Below are 14,015 nucleotides of genomic sequence, written 5' to 3' on the forward strand. Positions count from 1 at the left end.
CAGTGAAATGTCTTTCTTCCACCACAGTTTTGGAAACATGATGAGCAAGGAGAAGAGAGAGGCTGCTAGTAAGGAAGACCTTGCCAGAGCAACTTTGATCACCATCACCAACAACATTGGCTCCATAGCAAGAATGTGTGCTCTTAATGAAGTAAGGGCACATGAGATTGTTCTGTTAACTCTAAGGAAAATGCTGACTTTCCTAAGTGGGTTCTACCCCAACCTTACACAGTGTCTGTCTTCTTAAAGTGTGCCGAAATGTAGTTATATGGGGTAGACTTGAAATGTGAACTTCACACTCTTCAGATTCCTCTTCACTGATTGTCCCCCATCTCCCACAATACTCTTGTCTCCGCCTGAAGATGAGCACAGCTGCAGGAGGTGAATGGTTTCTTTGAGGAGAATCTAGAGGGGCCAGGAAGAAGGCCAGGTTTGAGCTGGGGATGGGCTGAATGATGGATCACAATGGTGACTAGATGCTGTGTTTACTGGGTGCTGTTGAGGTATGGGAAGGAAGCCACAGGAAGCCACTGGAGCTGGGAGAAGACTGAGCGGTCAGAGGAAGGCCCACCTTGGTTCTTCTCCACCTCAGCAGAGCTGTCTTCGTGCTTTCAGCTTCTTTACAGTGCTGCCTTGTAGCATTCAGGTCAAGCAGCATTGTACAGGGCTATGAAAGAACCAAGAATGGGCTGCCCTTAAGGAAAGAGGATCTAGGATCCAGTTGGTGCAGCTTTATGGCTTGTCCCTATTTATACACTTTGGTTTACAATTATTCTTTTAATAATATAGACATGTGCTTTAAAAGGAGACCTTAAGACCCAAAAGGATTTGTCTAAATTTTAGAAGTTACTATACACCAGATTTTTAAAATTCCATCTTCATTTGAATAACATCACTCTTTTATTATATGTTCTCTTTCCTGTGCTTAAGTATCTAAAATTTTAGTTGTTGTGCATACATTTTATGCTTTTAACTGTAATACATAGTTGTGGCTATGCTTTGTGTATGTGTGAGTGTGTGTATGCGTGCGTTAGAGGACAGCCTAGGGCGTTCCTTGGGCTCTGTCCACCTTGTTTATTTTGTTTTGTTTATTTTGGTTTTGGATTTTTTTTTTTTTTCGGAGCTGGGGACCGAACTCAGGGCCTTGCGGTTGCTAGGCAAGCGCTCTACCACTGAGCCAAATCCCCAACCCCTTTGGTTTTGGATTTTTGAGACAGGTTATGTAGCCCTGGCTACTCTGGAACCTCTTTTGTATAACAGGCTGGCTTCAAACTCCTAAAGGTGTGCACTACCACTGCCCAGCTTTTTTTAAAACTGGCTAAGGAGACCAAGCTGGCCTCAAACTCCTAGAGATTTTGCTGTCTCTGCTTCCCTAGTGCTGGGATTAAAGGTGTGTGCCACAATGCCTGGCTCGCCTTATTTTTTGACACAAAGTCTTTTCAGTGGTTGAAACTTGTTGGGTGACTGTCCAGTGAAGCCCTAGGATCTGCCTACCTGGCTCCCTAGTGCTGGGATTATAAACCCACTACCACTGCTGCTGCTTTTCTTGGTGGATTCAGGGGAATTCAACTCAGTGCCTCATGTTTGCATGGCAAGCACTTACTGACTAAGCTGTCCCCCTAGGTTATGACTGTATGTTTGATCAGATTTTTATTTCATCGTAATTATTCAAATAGAGCTGGGCATTTGGTTTCTTGGAAGTAGGGACTGTGGTAAGTATTTAGAAGTATGAATCTGTTCTTTGGCTGTTTTACTCTTGATATGGTTCTTCCCTTGTGAGAGCAAACCTTGTGACCCTCCGTCATGGTCGTGCTTAATGAAGCCTAGTAGATTGCTGAGGGGCTTCGAACGGCGTGTGCCCATTTAGAGCAGCATCTTTAGCACTGATGGCTGGACAGCTTTCCTGGTGATGTGGGTGGATTTCAGTCAGACTTTTTTGTGTCTTCCTGTTTTGGGTTAGTTATTTTTCTCCTCGCTGTGACCAGATCCCTGACAAAAGTAGCTTAGGAGCAGGATTTATTTTGGCTCACTATGAGGGCATAGTCCATCATGGTAGGGAAGGCACGGTGGTAGAGTGACTTGTGGCAGAGTGTGAGGCTGATTATATCTGAATGTGCTAGGGAACAGATAAATGCTGGCCCTCAGCTGGTGTGTCTCTTTTTTCCTTTTTTTCAGTGCAGGATGGTGTTACCACTTTGAAGGCAAGTCTTCTTAGTTACTGCTCTGGGGATGCCCTCATAGACACAGCCAAGGCCTGCACACTAATGCTCTGATGCTTCCAACTCCAGTTATGCTGACAGTCAGTATTGCCCTCTCAAGCTTATCCCTTGTCAACATGACACTCAAATACCTTACTTTAAATCTAACCTTCCACTTCTTACCCCTAATGTCTCATTTTTTGTCATTATGCAGAATGGCCGCAGAGTCTGTCTTTCACATCACATATGGTCCTCAGCAACTACTTTTTGTCTTTCACTGAGCTGCCTTCTACCCCAAATCTCCCACCTACTTTCATGCTTTTGTTTGTGTTGTTGTTTTGTGGCCACTGCATTTAGTTGGAGTTGCTTGCATAGTTAGGGCATTATTTATTTGAGTAAGGCAGCGGGCGTGGTTCTGAAGCTGGACATAGAGAACCACACCTTTAATCTTAACTAGCATTCGGGTGGCAGAGGTAGGCAGATCTCTGAATTCCAGGTTAGCGTGGCCTACAGTGTGAGTTTCAGGCTAGCTGGGGCTACATAGTAAGAACTTGTCTTAAGAAAACAAAGCAAAACAAAGTTTGTTCTGAGACTTCCATAGTCGAATAATGGTGGGGTTCTATAAAAATCAAAACCCAAAGTACAACTTCCAGTATAGTAAGGCAGAATAAACATTTCTAGTCCATAAAGAGGAACAGGAGCATAGCAAGGAAATTACAGACTGTGGGCTCATGATTTCAGGTTCCAGCAGGCTTTCATAGTTCTCTTTTAGCTATTGTTGGTGGCAATTGTAGTTTCTCTCTTGAGCTGACTTCACATGGAGTCTATAGTTTTCCTTGTCAAATAACTCTTGTTCCTGGCATCTCCACTCTTTTCAAGTCTACATTGCCACGCAGACTTTCCATTCAACCCTGTCCCACGTTGCTTGGTTCCGTTAGCAGTCTAGAGCCTTGGTGACTCCATAGCTTTTGCATCCTTTAAAATATTATTTACTTACTGATTTAGTGGGTATGTGCTGTGTTTTATAAAATGATAAAAAAAAAAAAAAAAAAGAAGGGGGTATGTTTGATGGAGTTGCAGTGTGGGAAGGAGGTGCCTATGTGGGCCCAAGGTGAGGTATTCCTTCCCCCCGAGGGACCAGCCTCAGACAGTATAGAATAGAGTTTACTTAGGGAATGGGGAGGGGAGTTGAGGGAGTAGTAGACAGAGAAAGGCAGAGAGAGAGAGAGAAGAGAGTAGAGAAGAGGCCAGCCATGAGCATGTGGAAAGATTCGGGAGGGGAATGAGGAGAGACGGGGAAAGGGGGAAGGGAGCAGGAGTAAGAGGAGAGGAAGAGAGCAAGAGAGGGCTTGATGGGGGAGGGGGGTGCTGTGGGTCAAGCAGGCCCTTTTATAGTGAGTCAGGCATTACCTGACTATTGCCAGGTACCTGTAGGGTGGGGCCTAGATGAGATGTCAACAGTGTGTGTTTGTGTTTGTATGCCAGAGGCTGTGTAAGTCAGGACAACTTTTGAGAATTGGTTCCATCCTCTTACCATGTGGAATCAAACTTGGCTTATCAGGCCTCATCTTTACTACCCAGCCAGCCATCTTACCACCAACTCTGAGATTGTGATACCTGCAAAATAATACCATGCTGCTTCCTGCCTTCAGCTCCACACGTAGCTGTGCTTCATTTACAACCGTGACCGAGGCCTTGGGTGTCTGAACCTAGGAAAGCAGTCAGAACTTTTGGAGCAAGGTGTCACTAATGTGTTCAGGTAGTGTTTTTGTTTGTTTTGTTTTAGGTTTTTTGTTTGTTTTTTATGAGAGTTTCTTAAGTAAGATTCCATTGTTATGCCCTGGAGCTTTTGATGGTGTGGTCTTAACCTCAGAGTGTCTTTCTTTCTGTTGTCTTGATGTATTGTCCCTGGTTTCTCTGTAGTGGCACTAATCTCTTTAACAGAGTCACATTAACAGGATTCAGTTCATGCTCCTTTCAAATTGCCTGTTTTTCACGTTTCTTCGATGGTGCTTCATGTTCCAGCCCTCCCTGTATCCTTCTAGCAGCCCAGAATGCCTGTTGGACCACAGTCAGTGTTATCACAATGATAGCCTCACTTCTTGGTACCAGTTTCTTTTAAAGTGTAATTATTATTATGGGGTGGGAATATACATGTGTCATATCATGCTTTCATATGTCAGAGGGCAACTTGTGAAGTTGGTTCTGGGTTACAACCTTTATGTGGGTTCTGGGCCTTAAGGGTTTGAGGTAAGCATTTTTTAACCTGTTTCTCCATTTCACTGGCCCATTGGTACCAATTTTCTGGTTGCTTTTCTATTTTTTTCTCTAGAGATATCCTTCCTTTTCTCACTCCCTCATTCCTTTCTCTTCTCTTTTCTCTGTGCCTCTGTTTCTCTTTCATACATGTGAATGTGCAGCTGTGCATACCCGTGCTTGTGTATGGCTGGAAGCAGGGTGCTTTACCTTTCTGCATCCCGCCTTGACATAGGCTCCAAGCTCTCAGATCTTACCTGTCTTGGACCCCCAATGCTGGGTTTACAGGCAAGTGCAGCCTGTCTAGCTTCTTATGTAGGTGCTGAATTTGACTCAGGTCCTTCATGCTTGCAGAACAAGTACCATTACTTACTGAGGTATCTGTCTCAGTCTCTCCGTATTCCTGTTCTTGTTGGCAAATTTCTGTAAAGGGCAATTTAGGGGACGAAGTATTTATTTAAACTAGTGGTGGGGAAGGTGTGGCCATAGGAATTGCTTGTGCTGTGGCAGTGTGAATGTGAGACTCCTGATCGCAAATGGATGGGCCAGGAATGAGAGAGAACGTGGTGAATGTTGGTGCTCAGCTGGCTTTCTGTTTTCCTCAGAGTGCCCCCACCCACCGATTTAAAACTCTGTAAGTACCTTCACAGATAAACCTAAAGTTGATCCTCACTCACTCACTAATGCCCTAGGGTATCTTAATCTAATAGGATGGCAAAATTAATCAGGAATTGTACTATTTTTTTTAGCTTACTTACTGTTAAATTTTCCTTAGTAATGTTGCTGTTTATCATATTTAATACAAGCTTTTTTTTTTTTTAAAATCATTCTGTGTACACTTTGGGGCAAGCTTGCAGTGGGTCCAGTATTGTCTAAATATCAAATCTCATTAGACCTGGACTCACTAATTAAGCCAACTGGATTGAATTTGATCCATCAGTCAAATTGCTGCTGAAAAATTGCATGATGGTGCTGGGTTTAGTTTTGTGAGGAAACAGAATTCAGGGTGTGAACTCACTGTTGCTTTTCTATGCTCAGAACATTAACCAGGTCGTATTTGTCGGCAATTTCCTGAGAGTCAACACAATCGCCATGAGGCTTCTGGCGTATGCTCTGGATTACTGGTCCAAGGGGCAGCTCAAAGCACTGTTTTCAGAGCACGAGGTGAGTGACTTGTTTCTGACACTGTCCTGCAGACACGAGGGTACAGAAGGAAAGGACTGGCCTGGGCTGCAGTGGCCGGCCTGTTCTGACTATAACTATGAAGACTTCGTTCCCAGTGTACTGAGGGGAGTGTTGGGCTAGTTTACACAGTTTTGTGGTTGTTTGAATCAGGGCCTTGCTCTCTAGCCATAGTTGTACTGGAACTTGCTCTATAGGTCAAGCTGGTTTTAACTTTCTACAGCCTCCCTCATCTCTGCTTCCCCGGCTGGGTTGAACCGTTTTCTAGGTAACTGTGGGAAATAGTTTCTTAGGATAGCGTCCTTTCCTTCCTCTCCATCTACACAGATGAAACATCTCTGGGCAGCAACTTGAGGTTTTGGGATTAGATGTGGTGCACCAGTTAGTCCATGCAGATACATTAAAATATTCCAAACCAGAACCACTTCTGGTCCCAAGCATTTTGGATAAAGGGAATTCGGCCTGCAGTCAAAACGTCATGGATTCTGTTTCGTTCCTCTTGGTGCTTGCTCATTTTTCCCTTTTGCTTAGCCTGGCCATTTGTTCTTGGCTCCTTTGCTTATAGTCAGGCTTCTCACTTGCATGCTGATGTCTGCCCTTGCCAGTCGTTATTTGGGTTCTGAGGTACTTGTCTGCCCTCTCAAGGCAAGGCATTGGCTGAGTAGGCATTGGCTGAGCAGGCATTGGTTGAACAGTTTGGAGGTAATAGTCTGCCTGCTTCTCAGCCCTCACCTTTGTTACCTAATCCTTTCCACGGCGGTAAAGACCCCACTGCAGCTTTTTTCTTTACTCAGTAGTAGGTCCTGGGTTTTGGTTTAATGTAACCTGGTGTGTTGTCCATTTTTCTTGTTACTTTATCTTTCATTATAAAGTAAACCTCAGACATTAGAGGCTATATCGCTTAAGGCTGAATCGCCCTTGGGTTGGGTGTGATGGGTTCCTGAGCATTGCCTGTCTGTCTGTCCCTCCTTGCTTAGGTGTGACTCCTACCATTTGCCTTGGTTTTTTTTGTTTGTTTTTTGTTTGTTTGTTTGTTTTTCTTTTGTAACTGAGAAATAGAGGAACTGGGACCTTTTTAGTTAGAATATTTAGTGTGTTCTTTGGAATCCACCTCTAGGATGTGAGGATTTTCCTGTCCCAGTTGTTGTTTTGGGAGGTCCTGGGGAATCGAACCCTGGCTCTCTATTCCAGCCTAGTGGTCTGCTCCAGCCCAGCCCAGCCCAGCCGTTCTTCCTTGCAGTACTTTAATGTCTGATGTCCGACTAGAGACTGGTGTCGTCAGTTCTTCCTATGATTCTTCTGACTCCGTCCTCTTTCTGTTGGTGAGGTTTTTGCCTCATTTAATAGTTTTTATCCTTTGTTTTTTGGTTTGGTTTCTGGTTCCTGTTTGAGCCCACTCTTTACTGTTGGAGACAGTAAGGCATGCATCTTTTTTCTTTCTTTCTTTTTTTAAACTGAGTTCCACTGTAGCTGGCTGGCCTGGGACTCTGTAGACGAGGCAGTTTCCACTGTAGCTGGCTGGCCTGGAACTCTGTAGACTAGGCAGTTGAGCTTACCTCCCTCTCTTCCAGTCCATTCAGGCTTTCATCCTCCGTGGTTAAACTTAAGTGTCTCTCCTCACCTTCCGTCTTTGGCTGTTGGAAATGTACAGGCCCCTGCCCCAGGACAAGATGACCACTATCTGTCATTGTTAGGACTTTACTGCTGTGATAAACACCATAACCATAGTAGCTTGGAGAGGAAAGGTTTATTTGGGTCATATATCCCTCCATGACCAGTCCGTCAAAGGAAGGGGAGGCAGGAACTCAGACTGGGTGAGAACAGAGAGGAGCAGCTGACGGAGGCTGTGAGGGGAAACTTACTTCTTGCTCTTCTGGTTTGCTCAGCTTTTCTTACAGAACCCAGAACCACTTACCCAGGGGTGGGACCCCAGAGTGGGCTGGACCCTCCCACATCAATCACTAATCAAGAAAATGCCAAATAGATTCACCTACAGGCCAGGCTAATTGGCATTTCTCAATTGAGGTTATCCTCCTCAGTCTGACTCTAGTTTGTGTCAAGTTGACAAAAATTAAAAAAATAAATAAATAAATAAAATAAAAATAAAAAAACTAAGCAGCACAAAATCTTTGCCAGACCTGAGCCTTTCTTCCCTCAGCTGCTGTAATGTCTTCTCTTCTTATTGGGCATTTCCAACATCCAGCCCTTCCCTGCAAGAGAGTTCCTTAGGGCTTCTCCAGACTGGATAGGTTCTCTGTGCTTGGGAGACAATTGGTCAGGTGTTAAAGGGGCGTGCTAGCTTTATTTAATAAAGTAATCATAACTGTGGGAGCCAGTGACCTTACTGGGTTGGAGGGATTGCTCAGTGGCTGACAGCACAGTGGCCTTGCAGAAGACCTGAGGTTTGCTTGTCTGTACTCTAGTTGCTGCACAACTGCCTAACCAACCCAGGCTCCAGGGATCCGATGCTTCTGGCTTCTGTGCACCTGTACCCACATGCATACTACCCCTCCCCACACATATTTAAAAATAATTAAAAAAAAAAAATCTTACTTTTGGTGTGTCAATTTTCAGGGTTATTTTGGAGCTGTTGGCGCACTCCTTGAGCTGTTGAAGATACCCTGACTTACCCAGAGGACTTCCTGACATCTGTGGATATATATATATTTTTTAAGAGACTCAAGTTTTATGATCGTGTACTATTCAAATCAGAGCAAGAAGCAAATGTATTTTTCTAAGACATCAAGATAAATTCTTAAAGTTTTGTCTAAATTAGCATTCAGTAAGGATATCATCCCCCCCCCCACAATTCACACCCCCACCCCCACCTCATCTAGGCAGTGTGGAGATTTGCTGTTTATAAGGTGTTCTTCAGGGTAGCATAAATCCCTGAGGTACTTTGGAAACCCAGCATCACCCACTGAATATGCGTGGAGCTGTCTGGACCCCCACCAGCAGCTGACTGCTTGTGCTGTTGAAGTGTGTGCGAGTCTATCAGTCTCATCAGTATGCCTTTGGAGGTCGCCTTCCTTTTTGGGTTGGGCCATGTTTACCTGTGTTCACACACTTGAATTGAAATTGGTCATTTCAAGCTTCTGCAAACTTGGTGGATTTGTTCTGCATCTGTTGTTAAGAGCTGGCCTGCATTGTAGCTGAAGGCAAGGTTGTGCCTGTCCACAGACGCATGGGGTAGGACCGGAAACCTCAGTCTCTGGCTGGAGATGTCTCTGCCATTCATTCAGCTGTGGATTCTGGTACCAGGTTTGGGGCAATGGAAGGTTCTTGTTGGTTTGGACCATGGGAACTCAGGGTCGCATTTGGCTGGTTAGTCTGCTTGATACTTCCCAGTTCCCACAGGGATGTTGTTACCTTTTATTACACGCTTTGGCCCACTAGGACTAAGGGTCCTATTAGGCTAGGGTCTGACACAGCGCATCACACAGGATGTTGCAGGGATGGTAGTCCTTCCACCCCCTTCTCCCTGCTTTGCCTCCTGAGAACCTCAAAATTGTATCTTTACCTGCCACTTATACCAGAAAGTTTCTCCGTCTGTGGCAGGGCTGTGCTCCTCCTGACCATCTCTCAGGTGACTCTGTGAACTTCTCTCTGGTCTGGAGACTGGCTTGCTAAGCCCCTGAGGTGTTGTGTACACCTTGGCTATTTCACAGTTGTGACCAGTGCTTTGTATGTGTGGTTCTGTCTTCCTACATTGAAGCTCCCACAGTGTTAAAGAGCGAGCCTCAGGATCACAGTGGGATGTGGGACTGTTCTGCACCCACCCCATCCCTTTCTTCTCTCAGCCCAGTGTCATTCCGGGGATGGGTTCTTTTTTTTAAAGAGCATCTCTGGTGGTGAAGGCTAATCTCAAACTTGACAATAACACTGTACAGCCGAGGCTGGCCTTTTAACTGCTGATCCAGTTGCCTTCACCTCTGGAGTGCTGGGATTGGATGATAGGTGTGCCCTCCCTACATACAAAGGGTTGTTCAGGGCTTCATTTTATACCTAGGTCTCACCTGCTTTTCCTGCTTCCTTGGCTGCTGTCTCACTCTGACACTTCCACTCTAAGCTCAACTGAGTCTCTCCAAGCTGTCCTCATGTTGGTTCCAGCACTATTTGCAGAAAAATAGACATTGCACCTCACAGCCACTTCTGAACTGGGAGCCGCTTCCAGTGGTTGTTGGAACCATCTTGTCTTTTCTCAGCTGTCCAATCCACTTCACTACCCCCACTCAGGAAGGTTTGTGGCTCTGGAGCACAGAGTAGCTTGAGGGTACCTAGTTTGGTTTCAGAATGCCTGGTTTTGAGAATCCCCCAAAGCATGGAGTTATTTGGGTAAGAGACAAAGCAGAAGATGTATTTGTGGGAGGAGTTAGTGGACCCCAGAGCATAAGGAAACAGATGGGAAGTTAAGGAACATGTTGCAAGGAAAACCACCTGGGGTATAGGGATCTGGGAGTCCCAGAGCAAAGTGTTATAAATGGGTTACAAGGTTGCCCAGAGGTAGCTCCAGGGTTATGTGTGCCTTGGTGGAACCATGGGCTGAAGCTGAGTAGCTCAGAACTGCTCACTGCCTGGGGGTAGGGCATATTCTGGGGGGCGGGGGGGGTGGGTTTGCAGACTGTCAAACGGCAAAGCTGTATACATAAGTCATCCCAAATGCTGGTGGTCACAGATGGAATACATGGTGTGGTCTGGCAGCTTCCTGTCTCAGAGGCGCGATGCCGCGCCCCCCCCCCCCATCAGTGAGCCACACCTTACCCCACACTGTGGGAGGACATATCAGGCGCACTAGTGCACAAGTTGACAGGTACATAATACAAAGTATTTCAAAATCTGCTCTTTATTTACACGTTTGGGTCGATTACATGCATGTTTTACTTTTAAACAAGTGATTAGCAAAAAATGCATTAAAGTTTTAAAATAGCAATTAAATATACAAAAATATAGCTTACAAAAACCAATGTTTAAAAATATTCTGCTGCAGAATTCTTAGTGTACAAACACGTCTATGAAACCTGGGGCTCAGCATTTCATAAACCTTTGTTGAGGGAGTTATATCTAGTAAACAAGCCCCATAGGGCCAAACTACAAGACTAAGTGCCACTCCTCCACTTTCCTGGACATGACTTGTCTGCAGACCTAGAGCCTGGCAGGAGAGGCATGGACGGCGCTGAGGTCTCAACCACATAAGTCGTGTAACACTGGTGAGAGGTCATGAGCTGAGTTCCATGGCGTATGAAACAGCAGGGGTAGCTTCCCTGACCCTGTCATCAAAGGAGCTAAGGGCTTGGGATGCTTGCTGATCTAACTGGAATAATAAAAGCATCTTGAAACAACTTAGGTTCGAAAGCTGAACCTGAAAGTGACAGGTGTTCAACTTTGTGAACCCAGTCCTGTTAATCTGAAAAACCTTTACCTGGCATTTTAGGTCCTCACCTCTGTGCAAGAGTAAGTTAAATACTTTGACGGTTCCATTTTAAGCAGTTTTTTAAAAAAAAAAAATAAAGATTTATTTTTATGTGTATGAGTGTTTGCTTGCATGTACATGTCTGAGCCTGTACACTCAGATGCCAGATCTGGAACTGAAGTTACAGATCGAAGCTGTGAGCCACCAGGTGGGTTCTGTGAACTGAACCTGGATCATCGGAAGAACAGCCAGTGCTCTTAGCCACTGAACCATTTCCCCAGCCCCTCAGGAGGTTCTTAACAGTTGCAGGGGAAGATTAACCAAGCTAGAGATTGCATGAAGTGCCAGAGGGGTGGGTCTCCCCTTTTCAAGGTTCATCTTGGGTAAGCACAGGCAAACTGTACCCACTGAGCTGCTGCTTGGGCTGCCAGGAAGCAGGTGAGTTGGGAAGACCTTGGGTGGTGGATGCTGGAGAGAAAGGCACAGGTCTGCTTTCTCCCTTACTGGCTGCCTGTAGAAGGCAGCTTTAATTTTTTATAATTTTTACCTTAGAAGGGGGGGGGGATGGTTAGGTGGAAGGAGAATTCTGTAAAAGTGTTTGCTTCAATGACTTATTTGCAGACACAATGACTTGGCCCTGGGGACTTAGAGGAGACCTCTACTTTAATACATGCTTTCCTGCCTCAAACACACTGGCAACAACTACTAAGGAGAGGGAGGAAGGTGGCAGCTGGTCCAGGCACCCAGAGAAACTGCTTAGGGCTTGGGGGAAGCTTTGTCATCCTAGAGAGGGCAGGAAAAACAGCTGTGCTGTTTTATTAGGGGTAAGGGGTGGGGCTGTGAAGGAAGCCATATAAAAAGGAATGTAAATGCAAAAACCTCTACTGCAGGTTTCCCTTTCATACACAGTACACTTCTGGGTTGGCAACCCCCCCCCACACACACACATTCCCATAAAAGACTAAAGAAACAAGAAGGCAACTATTGTGTGAGTTTTGTGAAGGATTACCTATTCAAAGACTCAAGGAAGACTGAGCAACCAAGTCAAGATTCAATGTGGATGTTAGGCCTGGTTCTCTGATTTTGAGACCAGCCTGGTCTATACAGTTTCAGGATAACTGGGAATACATAGAACCTGTCTCAAAAAGAAGATTGTGGTGGAGCCAGGGGAAGTCCCATAGTTAAGAAGTTCCTGAGTTTGTGACCAGGAAGGTATGTGCTATCAGCAGATCCTGTTCCCCTAGTGTCTACCAGACTGGACTGGCAGATCATCTAGGAACCTTGCTACAATTCCTAGGTGGTGGCTAAGGAAAGGAGAAGCGAGAGTGACCTGCAGAAAAACACAAGTGGCCAATTCAAACTATTCCAAGAACTGCAGAGCTCTCAGGAACTTCTATAGATATCTCAAATTCCCAGAAAGTAAGTGATGTAGGTATTCAGCACAGCCTGGTGTGGCTGTTCCAAGTCAGAGATAGCATGCTTTGGAACAGCCATGGAAAAGATCTTTTTGTCAAGGCTTGTCAAAAACAGTATTTGGTGGGAGGCCCTGGTTCCCCAGCACAGATCTCACCCAGAGGCTACCTGTCCCTACCTGGCTGGTTTTTCTACTCCTGGTTAGGTACATGTTAAAAGAACCTTAATGATCAGGGATAAACCAAACGAAATTACACTTGGCAAAGAAAAGTTGCAGCTGTCAATTTCTTGTATGTTACAGTGACCTAGGTAGCGTAGGTAGGTTTTGTTCCATTTCTAATGCAACAGCCCGTAAGTGACACCCAATCCTTTAGCTACTTAAGACACTTAGTCCAGTGGTCTAAGAGCTGACCCAAGCCCTCACACATCCACACGAAAAGGTTACCAGAAACTTAGGAAATGATGTGGAAAGGGTGGTCTCATTTTAAGTTCGGGCTCAAGTATTGCTTGGCCAAAGCTGCAGATGCATAGGAAGCACTGGTGGAGGACCCAGACATCAGGAGCAAATATTGGGTTGCCGTGGCTGGCAGGTGCCAGAAGTGGGAGCGGTGGCCAAGAAGTGGAACTGAGAAACATACTTTACAGTTGCAGCTTCCAGCCTAAGGAATGCCTTTTAGGAAGCAATCACATTAACAGTGGCTAAGCACAGAAGGTTAGGAGACCTCATTCAGGTTGAGCACAGCAAAGCACCCCAGATTCTTCCAATGCCCATGACTATTCAGGTTGCATACCCAACCACTTCAACCTATCTGAAAGTTTGGTGAGCAATTTTGCCTCTAGAAATACAGGGCTTTGGTGATGCCTGCTTTTGAGTGGCTGATTCCAAGGATAGGAAAAGCTGCACTAATGCTAAAGGCCAAGGTTCTACTAAAGCTATGAGTGGCAATAATTTGCAATATCGATCATATGGAAATCTTTAAAGGGGGGGGTGTCTTAATGTATACAGTTATCCAATATGAAATGGTAGATGCTAGCCTGTAATAAAATTAAACCAGGAGAAGCCCACTTCTGGCATTGGTCACTTGAAGACATTTTACTGTAAACTGAGTATGGGCATTTGACTGTGGTACTACAGAGGGACATGGATAATGGATTACTGGGGTCAATCAGGCTAAGGCTCTCAGAAAATGTTTCACACTCCCTTGCCCTGCATAGGAATCCAGCTGGTCTGCCACAAACAGAGCACACTGGGAACAGCTCATTCTTTCCAACTGGATTTGTAATTTTCCAAATGGACTCTGCCAGGAGCTCCTATCCCCACCCCTGCCGCCCCCTTTTGCAAGAGGATCCCACTATGAAGCCAAGTCTGGGCTCAAACTTGTGACCCTGCCTGCCTTAGCGGGGACTATGCAGATGCACACCACCACACTTGGCTTCCACACTTTCTGGACAAATTGGAACTTTCTTCCTCATCTGATCCCAGATACTGGAGGCAAAGGCAGGTCCCCTCTCATTCTAAGATTAGGTAGAATCCAAGAACAGAGTAGCAAAGCCCT

The 14,015-nt window shown here is 45.4% G+C and overlaps 1 protein-coding gene across 6 annotated transcripts in view; it reads left to right on the forward strand.

Annotated features, from left to right (window-relative positions):
• Pank2 (pantothenate kinase 2) overlaps positions 1 to 8,738 on the forward strand; it is a 34,013-nt gene extending 25,275 nt beyond the window's left edge. For 5 of the 6 annotated variants that reach the window (XM_032904241.1, XM_032904243.1, XM_032904244.1 and 2 more), the window contains 3 exons: positions 28 to 151; positions 5,493 to 5,618; positions 8,211 to 8,738. In XM_032904241.1, coding sequence (XP_032760132.1) covers positions 28 to 151; positions 5,493 to 5,618; positions 8,211 to 8,261 — 301 coding nt within the window. In that variant the 3' untranslated portion in view covers positions 8,262 to 8,738. The remainder of the gene's footprint in view (positions 1 to 27; positions 152 to 5,492; positions 5,619 to 8,210) is intronic. The other variant, XM_032904242.1, reaches the window with a different exon arrangement.
• Positions 8,739 to 14,015: the final 5,277 nt, after the last annotated feature.

Source organism: Rattus rattus, chromosome 5, assembly GCF_011064425.1.
Source record: "Rattus rattus isolate New Zealand chromosome 5, Rrattus_CSIRO_v1, whole genome shotgun sequence".
NCBI classification, from domain to species: Eukaryota; Metazoa; Chordata; class Mammalia; order Rodentia; family Muridae; genus Rattus; species Rattus rattus.